The sequence below is a fragment of the Dermacentor silvarum genome, chromosome 4 (assembly GCF_013339745.2).
Source record: "Dermacentor silvarum isolate Dsil-2018 chromosome 4, BIME_Dsil_1.4, whole genome shotgun sequence".
NCBI classification, from domain to species: Eukaryota; Metazoa; Arthropoda; class Arachnida; order Ixodida; family Ixodidae; genus Dermacentor; species Dermacentor silvarum.
In genome coordinates, this window is record NC_051157.2 from 67909376 (window position 1) to 67928165 (window position 18790).

Sequence of the window (18790 nt, forward strand, 5' to 3'; positions counted from 1 at the left end):
CACATTAACAATATTTAAAAACAAAGAAAGCCAACTGATTGAAAAGCAAGCATGGTTCACTGATAGTTTCCTGAACATATACATCACTTCCCTATTTTCTTTTATCATTCTTTGTTTAGTGTAGATGTTATACAACTCGACACTGAGGTCATTAAATAACTCTGACACATAGTAATTACGAGTTATTTTACCATAGTTAGTAAACACTCGTGGCTTGACTAGTATTTCAGTTTTTGTTACTTTAACGTTCTTAATAAACGGTACGTTCTATAAATGAGTAAAGTAGGGCCTCTTGAGCACACCATAAATAAAAAACTTATCAACTCGCACTATATTTAGCGCTTCATATCTCTGTTCTATACTGGTTTCGTTTAATGCTGCACCATAAGTTATGCTTTCACTATTCTTTACAATTCCGCAGTGGCTTAGTGGCTATGTCGTGGCGCCGCTTAACACGAGATCAGCGGCGGCCGCATTTTAATGAGGAACGCCCTTGTACTTGCAAAGGGTGCACGTTAAAGAAGGCCAGGGTGTCAAATTTATTCCGGTGCCCCCCAGTACGGTACGCCTCATAAAATATCGGAGTTTCGGTTCGTAAGACCCCGCACTGTTTAATGTCATTATATTTTCGAAAAAGCTCGTGCTCCGTAGTGCTTCCCACAGACGAAAAAACTCCGGACTCAGCTGCCAAAGTTCTCGGTGCGGCGTATTCTTTGCTTCCTTTTATAACAGCTCATAAGTCGTTGCTAGACCACGCTTTAGCGAACGCGTCGTGTTTCCCCGCCTCTTTTTACTTTGTGGACGTTGTCCGGTCTGCCGCAGTCGACCCACACGCACTGCATGGGTAGCAGCGTCTTCTTGTACCGCACGTCGCCCCGCCTGAAAGCTTTCCCGTTTCTAAGACTCCTTCAGGAGAAGCTCCTGAAGTATTTCAGTAGCAATGCACCAGCCAGCACAGCCGCACGTTCCCCGCCGTTGACCACTCACCAGAGTGCGTTACTTGTCGAAATCTAACGAAGTCATATACTACGAGCAACATGTCCACTCACGGAGCCCTGTCTCAGTGCTTGTCTATCGCTCGCCCTATCCCTAAATAATGTAGCTAAGTGAGAAACGCGGTCCTTCTCGAGCTCTGCTGATGCAGAGTCGCGAAACTCTGAGCATTTGCTACAGGGCACTTTCAGCGCAGTTTATTCGGTACTCCTGACAAAAAATATAATATATCAACGATGCTTGTTCAGGGCTGGAGTGTGAAGACATATCCTGCGCCGGACGCCTTAGCCGTGTCGCTCAATACGGACATCTCTACAGCAGCGCGGCGTCAGGGAAGCCATAAGCACTCGGCCTTCCCAAATGGTCTCTCTCTAAAGCATTGATCTAGTGCAGCGGTGGCGAGAACCAGAGTATTCAGCATTACATGGTCGTTGGCGGCTCTATACCTAGCCATTTATGATTACCATCTCCATCGTCAGTCGACCTATACGCATTTGCTTGTAATTCCACACCTCATAACGGTGCCCGTCTAGCAGAAATGAAAGTGTTCTCTATATACGCGTACCTCTGTTGATGCGAGGGTATAAATGCTCCGCGTCACCATAATGTACCAATACACCGAGAACGTCCGAGGTGTTCTCTAGTGCTCGGAAGTGCTTGATACTGTACCGTACACTGGGGTAAACGACTGCTCTGACGCGGAGGAACCCACGTCATGAAGGAATCCACGCACTTTTGCGAAATCGCGCTCTTAATTTGCTGACACTGTTCAAACCTGTGCCCATCTGCGGCGAAAAGGCCTCGATGCTTAGATCATCACAGCATTCATATATTAAGCACGATGTAGTAGATTCAAGAAGTACAGGAGGCATACGTGAATATCTTAGCAAATGTCTACAACGATTCCACAGCTACCTTGGTTCTCCACAAGAAAAGTAGAAAGTTACCTATCAAGAAAGGGGTCAGGCAAGGAGACACAATCTCTCCAATGCTATTCACTGCATGCTTAGAAGAAGTATTCAAGCTCTTAGACTGGGAAGGCTTAGGAGTGAGGATCAACGGCGAATATCTCAGCAACCTTCGGTTTGCAGACAACATTGTCCTATTCAGCAACAATGGAGACGAATTACAGCAAATGATTGAAGACCTTAATCGAGAAAGTGTAAGAATTGGGTTGAAGATGAATATGCAGAAGACAAAGATAATGTTCAATAGCCTGGCAAGGAAACAATAATTCGGGATCGCCAGTCAGACTCTTGAGTCTGTAAAGGAGTACGTTTATCTAAGTCATTTACTCACAGGAGACCCTAATCATGAGAAGGAAATTTACAGAAGAATAAAATTGGGTTGGAGAGTATACTGTAGGCATCGCCAAATCGTGACTGGGAGCTTACCACTGTCATTGAAAAGAAAAGTGTACAAGCATTGCATTCTACCGGTGCTAACATATGGGGCCGAAACTTGGAGGTCAACAAAGAAGCTCAAGGACAAGTTAAGGACCGCACAAAGAGCGATGGAACGAAAAATGCTAGGCCTAGCGTTAAGAGACAGGAACAGAGCGGTGTGGATCAGAGAGCAAACGGGGATAGCCGTTATTCTAATTGACATGAAGAAAAAAAATTATCTGGGCAGGCCATGTAATGCGTAGGATGGATAACCCGTGGAGCATTAGAGTTAGAGAATCGGTACCAAGAGAAGAGACGCGCAGTCGAGGACGGCAGAAAACTAGGTGGGGTAATGAAGTTAAGAAATTTGTAGGTGCAAGTTGGAATAAGCTTGCGCGAGACAGGGGTAATTGGAGATTGCAGGGAGAGGCCTTCTTCTTGCAGTGGACATAAATATATGCTGCTGCTGATAATGATGATGAACATTGACCGACAGAGTAGTGCCAGCAAGCGCATCGCTCCTTTGTGTGAAAAAAAAAAACAATACACCCCGCATACATAAGACGTACGTCGAAGGCACCTGACTCATAGGCGTTTATAAAGCGCACAGATCCTTTAAATTACTGATGCGTGATATTCAACGGCTTATTAGCTTATTCCTTATTATCTGATTTTGGGCTACCACATTCTTGTACGACTTTGCATACGAGCCAGAATGTATGCGCCCATTCCAGGCCAATCCTCCAGAATGGATATGTGCAACTTATACGCGTACCAGACGTATAGAAACCTTAAATGTATTTATATATGTGTCGTACTTTTGCGTGCGTACACCTCTAATCAGCATGCTTCCCTCATCGAGCATAAAACATCACCTTCGTCCCCATGGCACCCCTGAGTCGACGTCTCGCGTTATGCATCAGCCTAATTTCGTGCTTGCTGTTTGCAATTCCGCATAGCTTGCGAACGGTGTAGTGCATAAGATAAATATTGCATGAGAATAAAGCTGTAGCTTGTTTGGGGCATAAACATGGACATTGCACGAAATTACGCCTTCCATATCATGAAAACAGAGCGCAATTGTAAGCATCGCATTCAGTTGCATTGAATTTAATTAACCACTTCACCAGAGTTTCGCTTCATGCGCTTAATTATTTCTCCTCTCTGAAGTAAAAATGAAGAAACGCACACGCCAGAATCTGAGTGATGAGAAGCTTTCGTGAAGTGGTTACCTAATTGCTATAGACGTAAATGCGATGCGGACAATTGTCTTTATTCTGATCTGTGCAACGTGTAATCGCATGCAATGTTAATGTTCTTGCACCACACCGTTTACTCCTGGGTTGTATACAACGTTCATGCTTATTAGCTACAGCGTTCACAACTTAAGTCAAGAGCATTTCGTGGGAATGCACACAGTAAGACGTCGACGCATCTATTGTCATGAGAATCGAACGCAATGCTTGATATTGGTCGAGGGAAGAATGGAGAGGAAAAGTTCATGTTGGAAGTATACGACGCGAAAGACAGGTGTAAGGTTGGATGTTATTCTGCACGCTTCATTCTTGCCTAAATTGGCCTAATGAAGACTGGCGCGCGCGCGCGAGCTCTCGTGCGAACGTGGCCTCGCGCGCACGTGCAACACGACGCGACGCGTGCGCCTATTAACGCCAAACTGCACGTAGGCTTGCCGACGCGTGAAAGCTGCCCCCGCGCGCCATGCGTTCGCCGCGCCTCGCGAGGAATGCCGTTTCGAACCTACAAGACGCGCGCGGCTCAGTATTTTCACCTTGATAGACACAGTTTCGTATTTTTGTGAGGCAGACAGAGCAGCGATATTTGTCGCAAGAAGATGCCTGTGCTCCCGCCGTGCTTCGAAGCACAAGATCGGTCCAGTACCATCTGCGCATGCGTGAGGCGCGTGGGCGCGAGCTATCGCGAGCTGGCAAGCGTACGTGCAGTCTATTTTTTAGGTAAGAGGAACGATTCGCTGAAAACGAAGTAGCTAACAGTGGGCGAAACCGATAAAGCACAACCTAAAGAGCAGTGTGAAGAAATGGTCAAATGAACGTGTGAACTAAGCAGTTCTTGTTTGCGTACCACTCGCATCCCCGGTGACCCTAGGGTGGCTGGTCTTCGTCGTTTTCTGCCATTTAGTAATGCACCAGTGGTAAACTCACCCTGGAGAGATAATTGGATGCAGGCGAGACGATCAAAAGAAAGAAGGGCAGTGCTGCTCGTCGCCAGCGAAATTGTGATCTGCTGCTGGTGGGAAGAGACAACTGTCAACTGCTGACAGTGGGATGGCTGCACGAGTCTGGTCGGGCAGCCGACAAAGGATTATGCAACCGATCGTCCGCGGAAATTTGAGGGTATGCTTGAAAAAAATGGCAGTCAGTTTGAACATGTTTCTTAAGAGACGTTATTGCTCTGGTGGACTCAGGCGTTCTGCGTGAATGAGCCGCCGTGCAGTAGCATGTTCAAAATGGCAAAAAATGGTCGGCAATAGAATGCGTTTATCAACTTAATATTCATGTTTTGTACCCTAAAAAAGCCTAGTCGGATGTTTCTAGCTTCTTTTCTTGTTTGACTCTAGAAACATTTCTAAATTTGGCTCCCAACAAGTTCTCATTGAGCTTCGAATTATTTACTTTAAAACTATATCTGGATGGTTTCTTTGTTTATTTTTCCGGGAATGAACTTTTTTGGAAATGCACGTTATGTTTATTGATTCAAATATGCAAGCAAAGTAGCTGTCTTGCTCAGCACGCTTCCAGGCCACCAAATTGTGGAGAAAAATGCGACTTCGATAAAAAATAAACGCATTCTCCGGTCCTATTAGTTCCGGGCGTTTGCTTTTACCATGCCCACTTGAACGCAAAGAGAAAACGAAACAAAATCTCTGGCCGAAAAACTTCATGCGGCGCCAGAAGGCGGCCTCTGGAAAAAGCGAAGGAGAAACGTTGCAGTTTATGGTAACTTTATTGCCCGGAGGAATGGGATTACAGACCTATTCAAAGTAAAGCTCCGGGCGTTTTGCTTTAGAAAGCGTTGAAAGCAAAGTGCGAGCTCGTCGGCAGCGCCGCCTAAAATGTGGGGGAAGAAGCTTCTGCTGCTGCTACAGCCCCGAATGCGTGCCCGCTTCGACGCGGTGAAGCATTACAAGGCGCTGAGTTCTTTTCTCCTTTCCGGATTTCACCTCTCCTTAGTTGGCTTTTAAGGAGTCCACGGACACATCCTCACTTTTCGCTGGTATTTTTTCCTTGTTAGCGTATATACATCTTCCTTTTCATTAATATTATCAGTGCTCTTGACTCATGTATCATTTATTGAGTCTGAATGTCAGTATGCAAGCAGGACTTCCTGTTCCTGTATGTATGAAATCAAGCAGACCGAAAAAATTGGAAGCAATTGCATGGGAACACAAACGCACGTATCGGAAGAGCAGCAGCACCTAATGCCCTTAAGTGCGATTACACGTATGCAATGCTACTATCTCATAAGGTACCAATGAAATGAGAAACTCGTTCCTGTGTGACAGAGTAAAACAAATAAGAAACGTGACACACCGCATACGTTCTATTAGATTTTGACGCAGAAAACTAAGGACTTGTTATTCCTACACAGCTCTGGAAATCAAATCTTCAAAATTGAACAATAACGATAGCAAACGCGCGTGTCATCTAAAGGAAGAGAAAGTCTGCCACTGATGTTCTTATTTCTTCCTTTTCGTTAAATATTGACAGACAGGCCTTGAATTCCCGCAGCTTTTTGCACCTAGACGTTTGACTAAAAGTCATATTGAGACATCCCAAGATATGAAATTTATGGGTAAGGCCGGGACGAACTCGAAGATTATTTGTATATCAGGAACCGCGACTCTACAAACATCGTTTCACTTTCAAAGGAACAGCTTGTCATTGGCTGTTCAGCTTGACACTATCACGACTGTCAACATAAGCGCGTCAGTTTAAAACTACTTTAGCGTTCAAACTGCTTCGTAATACGGGCACAGCACCCGCATTCGCAGAGCAGTTAGAGAGGTTTGTAAAAAAAATGTACCAGTCGCTGCTCAACGTGGCGAACAGTGCAGACGATGGTACAAGCGATACTGGCAGTACAGATGCGCTGTCCTGTCAACCAAGTAGTTCATCTTAGAACTCTCGTACAGTCACTGTCGTCAACGTTACCTTAGAGCGGTAGTTAGTCACAAACTCAATGTGAGAAAACGTATCACAAGATTCAGATGAGGTGAAAAAAAAGCGTACAAACTTGTGCCGTGTCTATTCTTAAAAACAAAGCGACAGCTTGCTTTATCTGTATCTCTCTCACTTAGTCTATCTCACACTATCGCTTACCGTGGTAGCAAAGCCAGCTCGTAACGCCACCCGCATGTCCTCAGTTTATTCTACTCCCATTTGACCGTTTAGGCATATGCAGCGCCGATTATAACCACCTAGTCCTCATTAGCGAGCCCTAACTATAAACTGGCGACGGACCACCAAGGCAGTTTCCGCTAAATCTTTAACGAGGTTCGCATTCCTCGGTAATCGATGCCATTTAGGATTCCATCCGTTTGGCGCTGTTCATTGCTTAATGCGCAGTGCTGCGGCTACAGCCTCAAAAACCGACGGTTCTTTTCTGTTTTATTTTTTTAATGCTCTAACGCACTGTTGAATCCAGGCACATTCCACCACGCAGAAATTCTTATTCGAGGGAAAAAAAGAGTCCAGTTCTCGCTCCCACAAGCTTGCGATGGCTGGCTGTTCGCGCTCGAAATGTCTGCAGCAGTAAGTGCCATGGTCTTCAGATCTTGCGCACTACATTGAGGGACCTTTAACGTAAGAACGTTATAAACCCCAGTTGCGTTCACGGCCATTTTTCTTTTTTTTTTAGCGCCAACTGCAAAACAATTTAGAGCCACCTAAAATGCCTAGTTGCAGACAGTGCACATATACAACCGGCTCCCCTGCAAGTTTCTACATATGAAATGGAAGTGGATGCGTCACGAAAGGCTCACAAAGTGGACGTTTTTGACACCGGAACTGAAAAAAAAAACGTCCTCCATCACCACTGCGCCAGAAGTGAACCAAGAGTCAGAACACACTGCTACGCATGAGCTCCGAGATTAGATGGCCCCCTGGGGGACATGGCACGCTGAAAAAATAACTGAGACAAAGTGCAAGGACTTACACCATATCCGTAAACCACTTGGTGCACGCGTCGTCTCGCTGGGTGCTATTTAAAGGCAGATATAATTCGAAAATTAGACAAATACCAGACCTGCAATTTTGCCAAGATTGCTTCATTAATATGTAATACTCATTTATTACCAATTTAGCCAAAGGCCAAATTTCGTTGCAGTGAGCCTTAAACCTATAATAAGGACATTTTCTGTCTAGTTTCTTCGTAACTATGCAAATCTTAGCATATAGATGTAGCTGATATTTGCGTACTTACGCAAGAAGATTGAAAGTCTAGTGATACAGAAATCTCGTAATGTGGCCTTATATTCTGACCGATAATAAATTACGAATATATTCTGATTATCAACATTGCTATTAGTGAGAAAACTGGCACATGGAATTAAATGTAACAAAATTTGAACCTACATGCGTCTGTCGCCGATGCGAGAGTGGCCCACTCGACCTATAGAATCAAAGGCTTTCCACCATTATCTTGGCGTACATAGAGTATAGCAGTGGTACTATTCTGGACACCTCATATCACTCTAAAAATTCCCAACGCAAACCGAATGTTTGAGTATGTTCGACGCCAATTATAGTAACAGCACAGCTTCTCTCAAATTACATCGTCATAAAACTGTGATGCGCTTGTTTTCAAGTACTCTCGAACCAAATTCCCAACGCTCTTCTTTCATGACTGACGGTTGTCATTGGTCGCCTGTTATTGATGATTACATTTCCGTAGTCGCGATTGGCTACAATATGCTCTTACAAACGATTCTAGCGTAGGAACTTTTTTCCTGGATACAGTCTCTCGTACGCCAAAAAGCAAAGCTGGCAAAGAAGCTTGCAAGTTGACCAGAGCACAAGAAATATTGGTCAGAGCGTTAGAGAACCTTGAACATTTACGTGAACCGAGCAGTTTATAAGACTGTCAGGGCCGATGCACGCACTGCGTATGATAAAAAAAAAGAGAAAGCAAGCAATGGCCAATGAAGGACGGTGTCTGTAGCGGGTTGCAGAGACATCAGCAGGGGTTTCTTCAGCGACGCTCGGATGGCCGCTCTGAACAAGCCCTGGAGAACACAAGTTGCTACTGACTACAACCATAGTTGACTGAGAGATGAACCCAGTATAGACACCCAAAATTGGTCTTCCTCCCATATGCTCAATACTATGTCATTACGTTCAACCAAGTACCACTCCCGTTGCTAGCACACCAAGTGGCAATCCCAAGATAACCATATATTTTCTTTATCTATCCCAAATAGCTAATAAATGCCAATTCTTACGAACAGCAGGTCCGCGGGTACACTTACATACTCGCCTATATGCGCCCCAAATAGGACACTCGTAGCAGTAATATAACACCAACGCGCGTGTGAAAAGGAGGAGAAGGAACGAGATGGAAAGACATAGAGGTTGCGTGAAACAACAAAAATGAAATCAAAATTACTGTAACGACGGGAAAGCACCACCTCAATATTAGCCATGGTCTGTGTGCGTTTTATATGAGTGTCGTCAGGATAAAGCACTGCATTTCTTTGAATTTTCATTGTGAGGAAACGCACCGGTACGCAAAGCTTGTTTTGGTGCCAGTTTCTTCTGCTCTCTTGCTTTGCTAGTGTATTATGTTCATTTATGTTTGCTCTTTCTGCAGTCTATCAGCTTTCGTTGAGATCGTAAATTGAGAAAGCAGCGCTGTCTACTAAATGCAGTACCTCCACTATTTACTCTACTCTGGTGAAATTTGTTCTTTCTCCTAAGGAGCTCATTTAATTTCACTTAACTAGAGGTCCCTCTTAACAGTACAGCATTACATAGCGCTGTTTTGTTGAGCTGAGCCACAAATCTAAAGTAAGGAGATCTCTTGAAACCAAATGATAAAAAGTGCCTATTCGGGTAAGAAATACAAACAGGTGTTTACCAAATAAGAGATCATCACCTATTTGACACAGCAGCGCCCGTAACCTCTCTTGCGATCACACAGACATAATGTGAAGTAGTATGCTAGAGACAAGTTCCTTCAGCCAACCTCTCTGCGTTTTTTTTTTCTTGTTAACGTCCTTCGCTTCGCACAAAGGCATGGGAAAGAGAAAATTAGTCATGATGTCGCAACAGATATCGTTGATCGACGGCATTAAGAGTGCAACATCGCCATTGCTGTTCGATACTTGTGGTGAGACGAAGTGTGCTCAATACGAAATGTCCAAGATGCATAAATGAGCAATCAATTCTCAATTGATATTCAAACAAATTTATTCGTTTTGCTTACTTACTGCCGCATTTTCCATTGCGCTATGTATTTATGTTACTTCAACTGCTTTAAATATATTCTCATTTCTCCTACACGTCACTCATTTCAAAAGTGTTTATAGTTTCAAAGAAGAACTTCGCTTTTCTCGCAAGCTTTATCAGAAAGCCAGCTCGTTGTAAGCTAACTTGTCACCCTCTTTAAAGGACAGTCGACATCAGCATCTACAAACAAAAAAGAAAGAAATAGATAATTAGCGCACGCTTTATTAGAATTTGCGACATTTTTAGTTTAAAATTTCTTAACTTTCCAACAAAGTTTAAGCATCGTTTTCCCTTCGAATATGTTTTTCTGTTCTTTTTTTTTTCGGCGTTCATCTCCCATGTGAACCCGTGAATAAGCCAACCAACAGCAAATTCTTATGCCCAATAAATCTACGGCGCTCGAAATGTTTATTTTTTTTCTATTCCTTGACGATTTCATATACTAACTATACGTATCTCCTTCTTCTCAAACATTAGTCTTTTCTTACTTCACTTTGTCTCCTCCCGTTTCCTTTTGCCGGTACTTCCACCGCTCCCTTATTCCCGCACCCCATTTGCATGCTCCAATTCTCGCGCTCTTACCGTCTCTTCTCCTTCCTTGCATTTGCCTTTACCGTAGACAGAATCAATAGCACTCCACGGCGCCACATCTGCCGTTACAAGGTTCTGCTGTAGAAAAAGAAAAAGGGCGAAGGAGGAGAAAGTGGTTCCGGAACTACGAATATAAAAACGCAGACTGTCGGTTAGTGTTGCACGAAACAGAAAAAGAAAGGATAAACAAGAAATAAGGAACCGAAGAAACAGGAGCAGAGCGCCATGCAGTACAGGCGGTGGCTCCAAATCGCACGTTAAAAGCTCTCGACACTCTGGCCGCCTTTGTCCTGCAGGGCCCTGCGCCTGTATACCGAAGGGCTATACGCTCTCCATCGCGGGCGCTGCTCTACAACTCTCACTTTCGAAGCTCCCACCGCCTCTCTCCCTTCTTCTCCGCGACTGGTCGGCCAGTCAGCCAGCCAGCCACTGCCGTTGCTCGCAAATGGCCCATGAACGACGCCGGGCCCTCTTCCAGCGAATTCTTCCGCACTCCCGCACGCGCCACGCCAGCACGAACAGCTCGCTACGCCTGCTCTGTGCGAGCGCGGGGCTTGGATGGCGAACACCGACGGACGTTGTTGCTCGCCCACAAGTGCCGACGACGTGCGCGCGCACACATACATACCCACTCGCGCAGATGCAGAACCGACAACAAAAATTGAAGAAACGTATATATATATATATATATATATATATATATATATATATATATATATATACCATATTGCAGAGCTGCGAACCGGAGGCTTCTCTTCCGCGCTGTCCGGGAACGAATAGCGCATACGAGGATTTATGTAGGAAACGCGAAATAGTGGCTCCAACCTCCTTTTTATGGTGTGTGTGGTCCTTGATTATTGTTTTTTTTTTCTTATGCAAACTTACCAAAGGCGTGTCCTACATTAACGGACGGGCCAATGTGCAGCGCTTTTCGTATGCTGGGAGAGGGAGGGGGGTGCTTTCGGCACTATACACATTTAACCGTTTTCATCGCACTGTCCTCTATAATGCTGCTTCACGGACGCGGCGTTGACGGTGCGATAATGATTATGAAAATGCCGGCCGCTGTCGACTGCAGATAGCATAGCATAGCAGCGGGCCTGCTGCCCGACGTTTACCTTTCTCTTCTTTTGTACTCGCTAGAGAAGAGAATTTATGCAGTGGAGAAAGTGGGGACAGCACCACTGGTGTTTCTTTTCTTCTTTTTCCTTTCTCCCTTTCCATGTGTAAAAATGCTAAACGTTGCGAACATGCTGAATTGAAAGCGGCAGTGACAGTTTCTGTGGGGCAGCGTGATACAAACATTTCTTGGGAAATCCCAACGTTTTTTTTTTTTTTTTATCATGTATTAGGCCCACCGGACGGCTACTCTGGAGATATAAAAAAGAAAATGGCATAAGCAATTACTATACTTTCGCACGCTACAGCTTGTTGCTGGGCTGGAGGGTGCGCAGTTCCTGCGCGAGAGTTTTAATAAGCAACGCATGCGCAGTCTTCGTGTGTTATTGTTATTCTTAACTTTCTTCTATTCGACAACTTCAGCTCTGCCAGAATTTCTAGAAATGTTTATTCTTCGCTATAGCAACCTTTGTCCACCGTCTATTCTTCCTAAAAATAAATGGGTGTCGCTTGGTTCTCGAAGAAACAACTTTTAATTCGTTCTCGTAGCGCGGAAGAAAAAAAATGCAAGAAGGAAGAACAACTTGTGCTTGAATAACACGTGAAAAAAAAAACTAACTTAGAACTCTGGCTCCCAATTTCGGTACTTAACTTCAGAGATGCGCGCTAACTTCGGACAAGAGTTCCAACAAAACGGATCAAATAAGTTACTTTCTCTCTGCAACAACGCAGCGCACTATTCGTTGCTTCTTTTGTGCGTTTGGGTGGTACCGGTCACTTTGCATAAAGACAGTGCATTTCGGAAACAGCGGGCACAGCAAAGGCGCTGCTGCTCTAACCGAAGCAATTCGCTCTTTGCTGCGTAAGGAGTTCACGTCACGAAACGTGCGTGGACTTTTCCTGCAAAGTACAATAAAAACTGAAAACCCAGGATGTGATGAACGAGTCCGCGTGAACACCGGCCTGCTTTCACGAAGCCCTTTATACGCTAGGGTGGTTCGTAAAAGCAGGATCTAGCCAATCATGATAGCTTGCGTGCGGTTGCGACGAGTATTTGCACTCCAGTAATTACAATAGCACTTGGTCGGTACACGACACGAAATAACACGCTTCAAACTACGTAGTTAGTAATTATGACAATGACGACGATCACAGCCTCACACTACGGCGCATACTCGAGCTTTTAGTCACTGCTGCGTTGGCGTCGTCTCCATCGGTATTGGGGCCGTTGATCAAGTTTATATCGGTCGTGACGTCTCCACACATCTATCCAATGGTTGTTTCAGGACGCCATGGCTTCATCGTGTGCAGTTTAGATGGCGGAGATTTGACGGAGCCGTTGGAAATTATGCTCAATTTTCGTAGAAAGGCATTGTACGCACAATGCGGCAAGGCTCAGGTACTCCCGGAAGCATTCTCTCGCGTCTAGTACGATTTCTATACCATGCTTAAAGAGCGTTGCAGGGCCCCTTTAAGATCATCGTTATTATCGTTAATATAGCCACGACAATATTATTAGTGAAGGTCGCAGGCCAGCGGTGAACAGGTCTTGCAAAAGAAATGCTTTATGAATTCAGCACATAGGGCGCACACTTTAACAACGAAACCAAAACAACAAGAACACTTGGAATGCAAAGTACCTTCTTCGTTTATTCTCCTTCGTTCTTTTGGCTCGAAAAGTATACCAATTGCTCTATGTTTGCGACGTATAAGACATTGTTCCCAGCTTTTGTTCTGTATTCCGCACCAACTGAAGACGTGCTTCTCATTGCTTTTTCTCGCACCTCAGTTCTTTTTCCTACGAACTGCCCCAAATTTTCGGTTTGTCTGATTTTTCTTTTCTTTTTCTTTACTGTGCTCGTTTTGAGTGAAGCCGTCGAGCAACACTCTTCTTTGCTATTCTCTTTCAAACATCAAGTGCTTCGGCGTGTCCGTGCATCAACTTCGGTGCTGATCTGTCTAGATTTTGTTTCTGTGGATGTGCTTGCGTTAGTTTGTTTTATTTTGACTTGTCCGATGCGCTCGTGTCAATAAGCATTGTTTTTTTTTCGAATCCACATCTCGCGATACACACTGCGAGGCGTTTTCTAGGCTGTCGTGCATTCTCTCAGAAAGGAAAACACAGAGCCGTACCAGGCTTCCATAGTGCTTCTCCGTGCGCTACGGTGGCCTCTGCGATTCCGCATGACAGCTTTTTCTTCTCCATGTTTTCACGTCATCCTGCCAACTTCGACAGACGCCCGAAAGGCCGGACGCGCGGAGCGGTTGACGTGGGTTGCCTGCGGGCAATACTCGCCTCTCTGTTTAGCGGTCACTTCCCCGGCCGTATTCAACCATCTCTTCTTACCGGACGTCCGCGCGTTTCCAGCTGTTCGCGCTTCTTTCTCAGCGATCTGCGCGCTATTTTGTCTGCGGTTCCCTTCTTTGTGTTGTTGTTGTTTTGCTTTTTTACTTTGCAGAGGCTTTGCGGTCACCACCGCCTCCGTGCTCATAGCTTCCGGCTCCATCTCTTTTGGCCCACCTCGTATTTCGCTTCCGTCTCCTCGCGTTCCCATTGTGTCGCGTCGCCCAGAAACTGACGAGCCGTGAATTGCTATCGAGCGCGAAGAAACGGTCGGGAACGAAAGAACCGAGCCTGGCAGGCATTTTGCCCAGTACTTTTTTTTTTTTCTTCGCGTTCGCTGGCACTACTCTGCCAAGCGTTACGCTTTTTTTTTTTTTTTTTACTTCCGTCTGTCCACAACGGGCTTCTTTTTCGCGCTTCTGCTCGCGATTACGTAAAAGCGGGAACGGTGGAGCTCCCGCTGCCCACCGTCCCGTCCATCAGCCCTTCTCCTTATCAGCCGGAGATAGGGGGGGAAGGCGGAACGCCGTTTCCAGACGCCGTGCCCGGTCACCCGCTAAGCCCGTGGACGCACCGGATACGCCGTTCGCTGCCGAGGCAGATGTCTTGGCCGACGGAGTGGGAGGAAGGTGCCTGTTCGCGATGATCGACCGCACCAATCTGTCATCGGGAGCTCCAGTTGTCTTGTCTCTCTACGTGCTTTTTTCTTTCTTCTTTGTTGCTACCCTCGTTTTCGGAGAGACACGCCGCATTTGGCTTCGCAGCCAAGGTGCTCTACTGCCCCGCACGCGATTGCACGTTCGATACCTGCTTGGCCGCCGTTCGAGGGGATCCAAATGCGAAAGCATTCCGTATGCTGGGACTTGGATGCACATACGAGAACACCTTAGTGATCTATTTTCTCTTGCAGGACACCACTCTGGCTACTTTTGAGGTCATGCTTCAGGTTTGATAGGAAACTTAGGTTAATTCAATTATATTTATGAGCATGCCTCCAAGATTTGCTCGGTTGCTGGGTTTCAGAGAGCCGAAGCACCGTGCAGTGGGGCTTTGACTGCTGCCATCGCACGACTCAAAGTTATTTTAGGCCTTATTGTTATCTTGTGGTTATATGACTTGCGGCTTTGGCCTCGCTAGGTTCCCGGTCGCGCCATCCGTGTTTCTATGGTGGTCAAATGCAAAAGTGATCGTGTACATAAATCAAGTTTACGTTAAATAACTCTGATAGGCAACATTATTCCAGTTCCTTCCACTACCACATACTACATGGCTCACTGCGAAAATTCTGACTGTGAAACGCCAATAATCGTCATTATTTCACTGTCCTATGTGGTATAAACAGTATAAACGTGGAGGTGCAAAACCAAGTACAGGCACAGTCGTAAACTACTACACTTCGTGTAAATGCGCAGCACTGTCGTGGTTTACCTTAAAACGGCGCATCAAACTCAAGAATTTCGGACAGTTCAGTTAGTTTGCCGACTTTTTTTTTCGTTCTACATTTTTTTTCTCTTCCCTCTTTTCCTTTTTCTAACCAACTGTTCCCCAGCATCGGGCATGCAAGATAGCAAACCAGAAACTCGCCGCTCATTACGCTTACTGCCTTCTCTATATCTCTCTTTCGCCGATTCATTAGCAACCGTGCGTGCCTGTGCGGCCATAAACACCGCGTAAATAGAACACAGAATCATTACTCACCCTTAATTAAAGATTCAATGTAATTTCGTGCTTTCACAAAGCCCATGTGCGATTCGAGCCCGATTTGTATGTTGTACCAAGTTTTTATTTTATTTATTTTTTCCTGTCGAACACGCAGCTCGCTATAGCGCGCTCCTACACTTTTCTAGCAGACAACTCCACGTTTGGCTACAGAATATAAACTACAGTGCCCATTATACATGCCACTACGCTCGTACACGTTCAGCATCCCGTTTCCCGTCGTAACGGGCGATGTCGCACGTACTGCCTAGAATTTCACGCGACATCATTTTCAGCCTGTCTGATTAGATGCATGGGCTGGAGATCTAAGGCAGACAGAATCACTTCTTGTTACAAGCGTTCAGAGTGCAATGTCCCCTTAGGACAACAGTGCTTGCTGCACTATTTCTGGGATTTCTGCTTTCGAGTTATTCATGAACACTTCCTTCGTTTTCCGAGCGAGAAGGTTAATTATTTACGTCTGCGTAGCCTTGTTTAATTGTGCATAGAGTCAGAAACAAGGAGTACATTAAGTAAAGGTTTATGGTAGACACAAGGCTATATTCAAATGTCTATGACAAGACACACTTCAGTGACGCAACCTGCGACTAATGCCCTTAATAAAGCGTTATAAGAGGGAGTTTATTTTGATAGTTAGCTAGAAAGTTAGTTAATTAGTTATCTGTTTGGTGGGTAGTTAGTCGGTCGGTCGGTAGGTTGGTCGGTTGGTTGGTCAGTCGGTTGGTCGGTCGGTCGGTCGGTCCTCAACCCGAAGGCGTCCCCACCTCAATAGATGCTTGGGGCGCCACATGGGAAATGGCCACCATGGGAGCGGCCCAAACATCACTTTTTAATTTTTTTGTGTGCTCACGAGGGTTTCGACGGGAATTAAGGGCCCAGGCTCCTTTCCTAAGAGTATCACTCTTGAAGAAAGCCGAACGCCAGGCCAGGGTACGCTTGTGCCCATTTGAACCAGTGGGTGCCCGGTGGTGGTGGGAATCGAACCCACAACCTCCCACAGCCGAGTCGGTCGGTCGGTTGGTTAGTTGGTTAGTTAGTTAGTTAATTAGTTAGTTAATTATTTAATTAGTTAGTTCATATATTCGTAAGACTGGCGCATACGAAGCGGAAGCGTACAGGCAGGAAGCTGACGCGTAGTCTTCTTTTCTCGCAGCCGTGAACCAGGAGTTCGACGTGCAAGTGTACGACGAGTTCGTCATCAAAGGCAACACAGGGGTGCTGCGCTGTCAGATACCGAGCTACGTCAAGGAGTACGTCACCGTAACGTCGTGGGTGCGGGACGATGGCCTCGTCGTTCACGCCGACTCTGATTCGGGTGAGTAGTTCACGGTTGTTTTCCGCTACATAATACCTATATCTGGGTTACTATGGAATTGAAGCGGTCACACGTTTCGAGAAACAACGATTGCCATTACCCGCCGTGGTTGCTCAGTGGCTATGGTGTTGGGCTGCTGAGCACCAGGTCGCGGGATCGAATCCCGGCCACGGCGGCCGCATTTCGATGGGGGCGAAATGCGAAAACACCCGTAGTATTTAGATTTAGGTGCACGTTAAAGAAGCCCAGGTGGTCCAAATTTCCGAAGTCCCCCACTACGGCGTCCCTCATAATCAGATCGTGGTTTTGGCACGTAAAACCCCATGATTTAATTTTTTTAACAACGCTTGCCATTGTGACAAGACAACTAGGCCTGTTTCTAGGGCGCCTTACCTTTTTACGTCCTTTTCGGGGCAAGCCGCCTATTTTCACTGTCCCATTTCCTGCGCTGACAACTGAGACAGATTCTACGGAGTAGTGTCTCCTGGCAGCATTGGGCGTAATATTTACGTACCGCTTTTGGTAAAGTCAGTGTTGTTGTTTCTTCCCTAAGATGTGCGTTATTACGAGTCGCCTTCCGCAAAAGCAATTTTTTTTTTCAAATACTGCTGGCCATCTTGGCCGTAACAGGGTGGGTACAGCAAGTTTGCACATAACGTAAAAAATGTGGACACTTTACAGACGTAAATAGGACATGAAGCAATGAATGTTGAAAATACAATGCAATAACCACCAAAACAAATAACCAAATACAAATACTTTGGCTAAGAAATACATGTTTGTAACATTGTGACAGTGATATCGCAAGCAGTATAAAATAAAGACTGCAGTGTGTATTCTAGAACAGTGTGACAACATTTGCACGACACCACTGAGATTCCATTTCATAAAAGGTTTTTAACGCGTTCTTCAAAGCCTTCGATGCTACTCGACTGCAAAACAGACGCCGGCAAACTGTTCCATTCCTTAATCCTTCGCGGAAAAAACGAATAAGCGTACATGTCTATATAAGTTTTGGAATTGATAACATGCAATGATTGCTTGACCTGACGTTTCTAGCCTGCCTGGAAACAAGATAGGGTGTGCTTTCAATATTGAAGTGGCCTTTTGATAACAAAAAAAAAGAAATTTGTGTCCGGCCAACTTCCGCCGTTGAGCCAGTGGAGGTAAATCAAGCAACTGAAGCATTTCAGAAACAGAGTCAGTACGGTAATACCGGGAAAGAATGAACCTTGCGGATTTTCTCTGTATCTTCTCAATGCGATTTAATCCTGCTTGAAACGGATCCCATATGACACTGGCATACTCTAACGCCGGTCTAACGTAAGTTAAATATGCAAGTAGCTTGACGGGTGTGGTTGCTAGCTTTAATTTAGGCGTAGTGCGTGATTCATGCCTGGCATGTTTGGGAGTGGATTTGGGCAAGGTGCGTTTATATTGTACTTCGAGTGGCACTAGAGAACAGACTTCCGGTCACCGACAAGAAGCTAATATCCGGAATGCATGTGTGAGGCGTGGTGCGGGGTTGAAGTCTGACGTCAATGCCCCACCCTCATGTGAAATATTATTGTGTGTCGCGTCGTACGAGAAGAAATGACATCTGGACGACTAGATTATCTTTGGGCTGACATTCGTAAGATACCGGGGTTACTACGTGGCGTTGGATAACGTTCCTCCCGCCCAACGAAGAATGCACAAGGTCTGCGCGCTATGGAAGACGGAGGCCTCGCGACTTAAGAATGCGCGCCCCCTTTAGGTGCAGTGGAAGGCAGCGATCATTTGAAGCGTCACTGACGTCAATTGTTCTATGGCGGCTTTGAAAGTATTTCTGCCCTTGTGG

At 45.5% G+C, this 18790-nt stretch overlaps 1 protein-coding gene across 1 annotated transcript in view; it reads left to right on the top strand.

Moving 5' to 3' along the window:
- The window catches only part of LOC119450192 (Down syndrome cell adhesion molecule), a 370685-nt gene that overhangs the window by 176879 nt on the left and 175016 nt on the right, over nucleotides 1–18790 (top strand). Inside the window, exon 3 of the mRNA XM_037713569.2 lies at nucleotides 16789–16950. Coding sequence (XP_037569497.2) covers nucleotides 16789–16950 — 162 coding nt within the window. The remainder of the gene's footprint in view (nucleotides 1–16788; nucleotides 16951–18790) is intronic.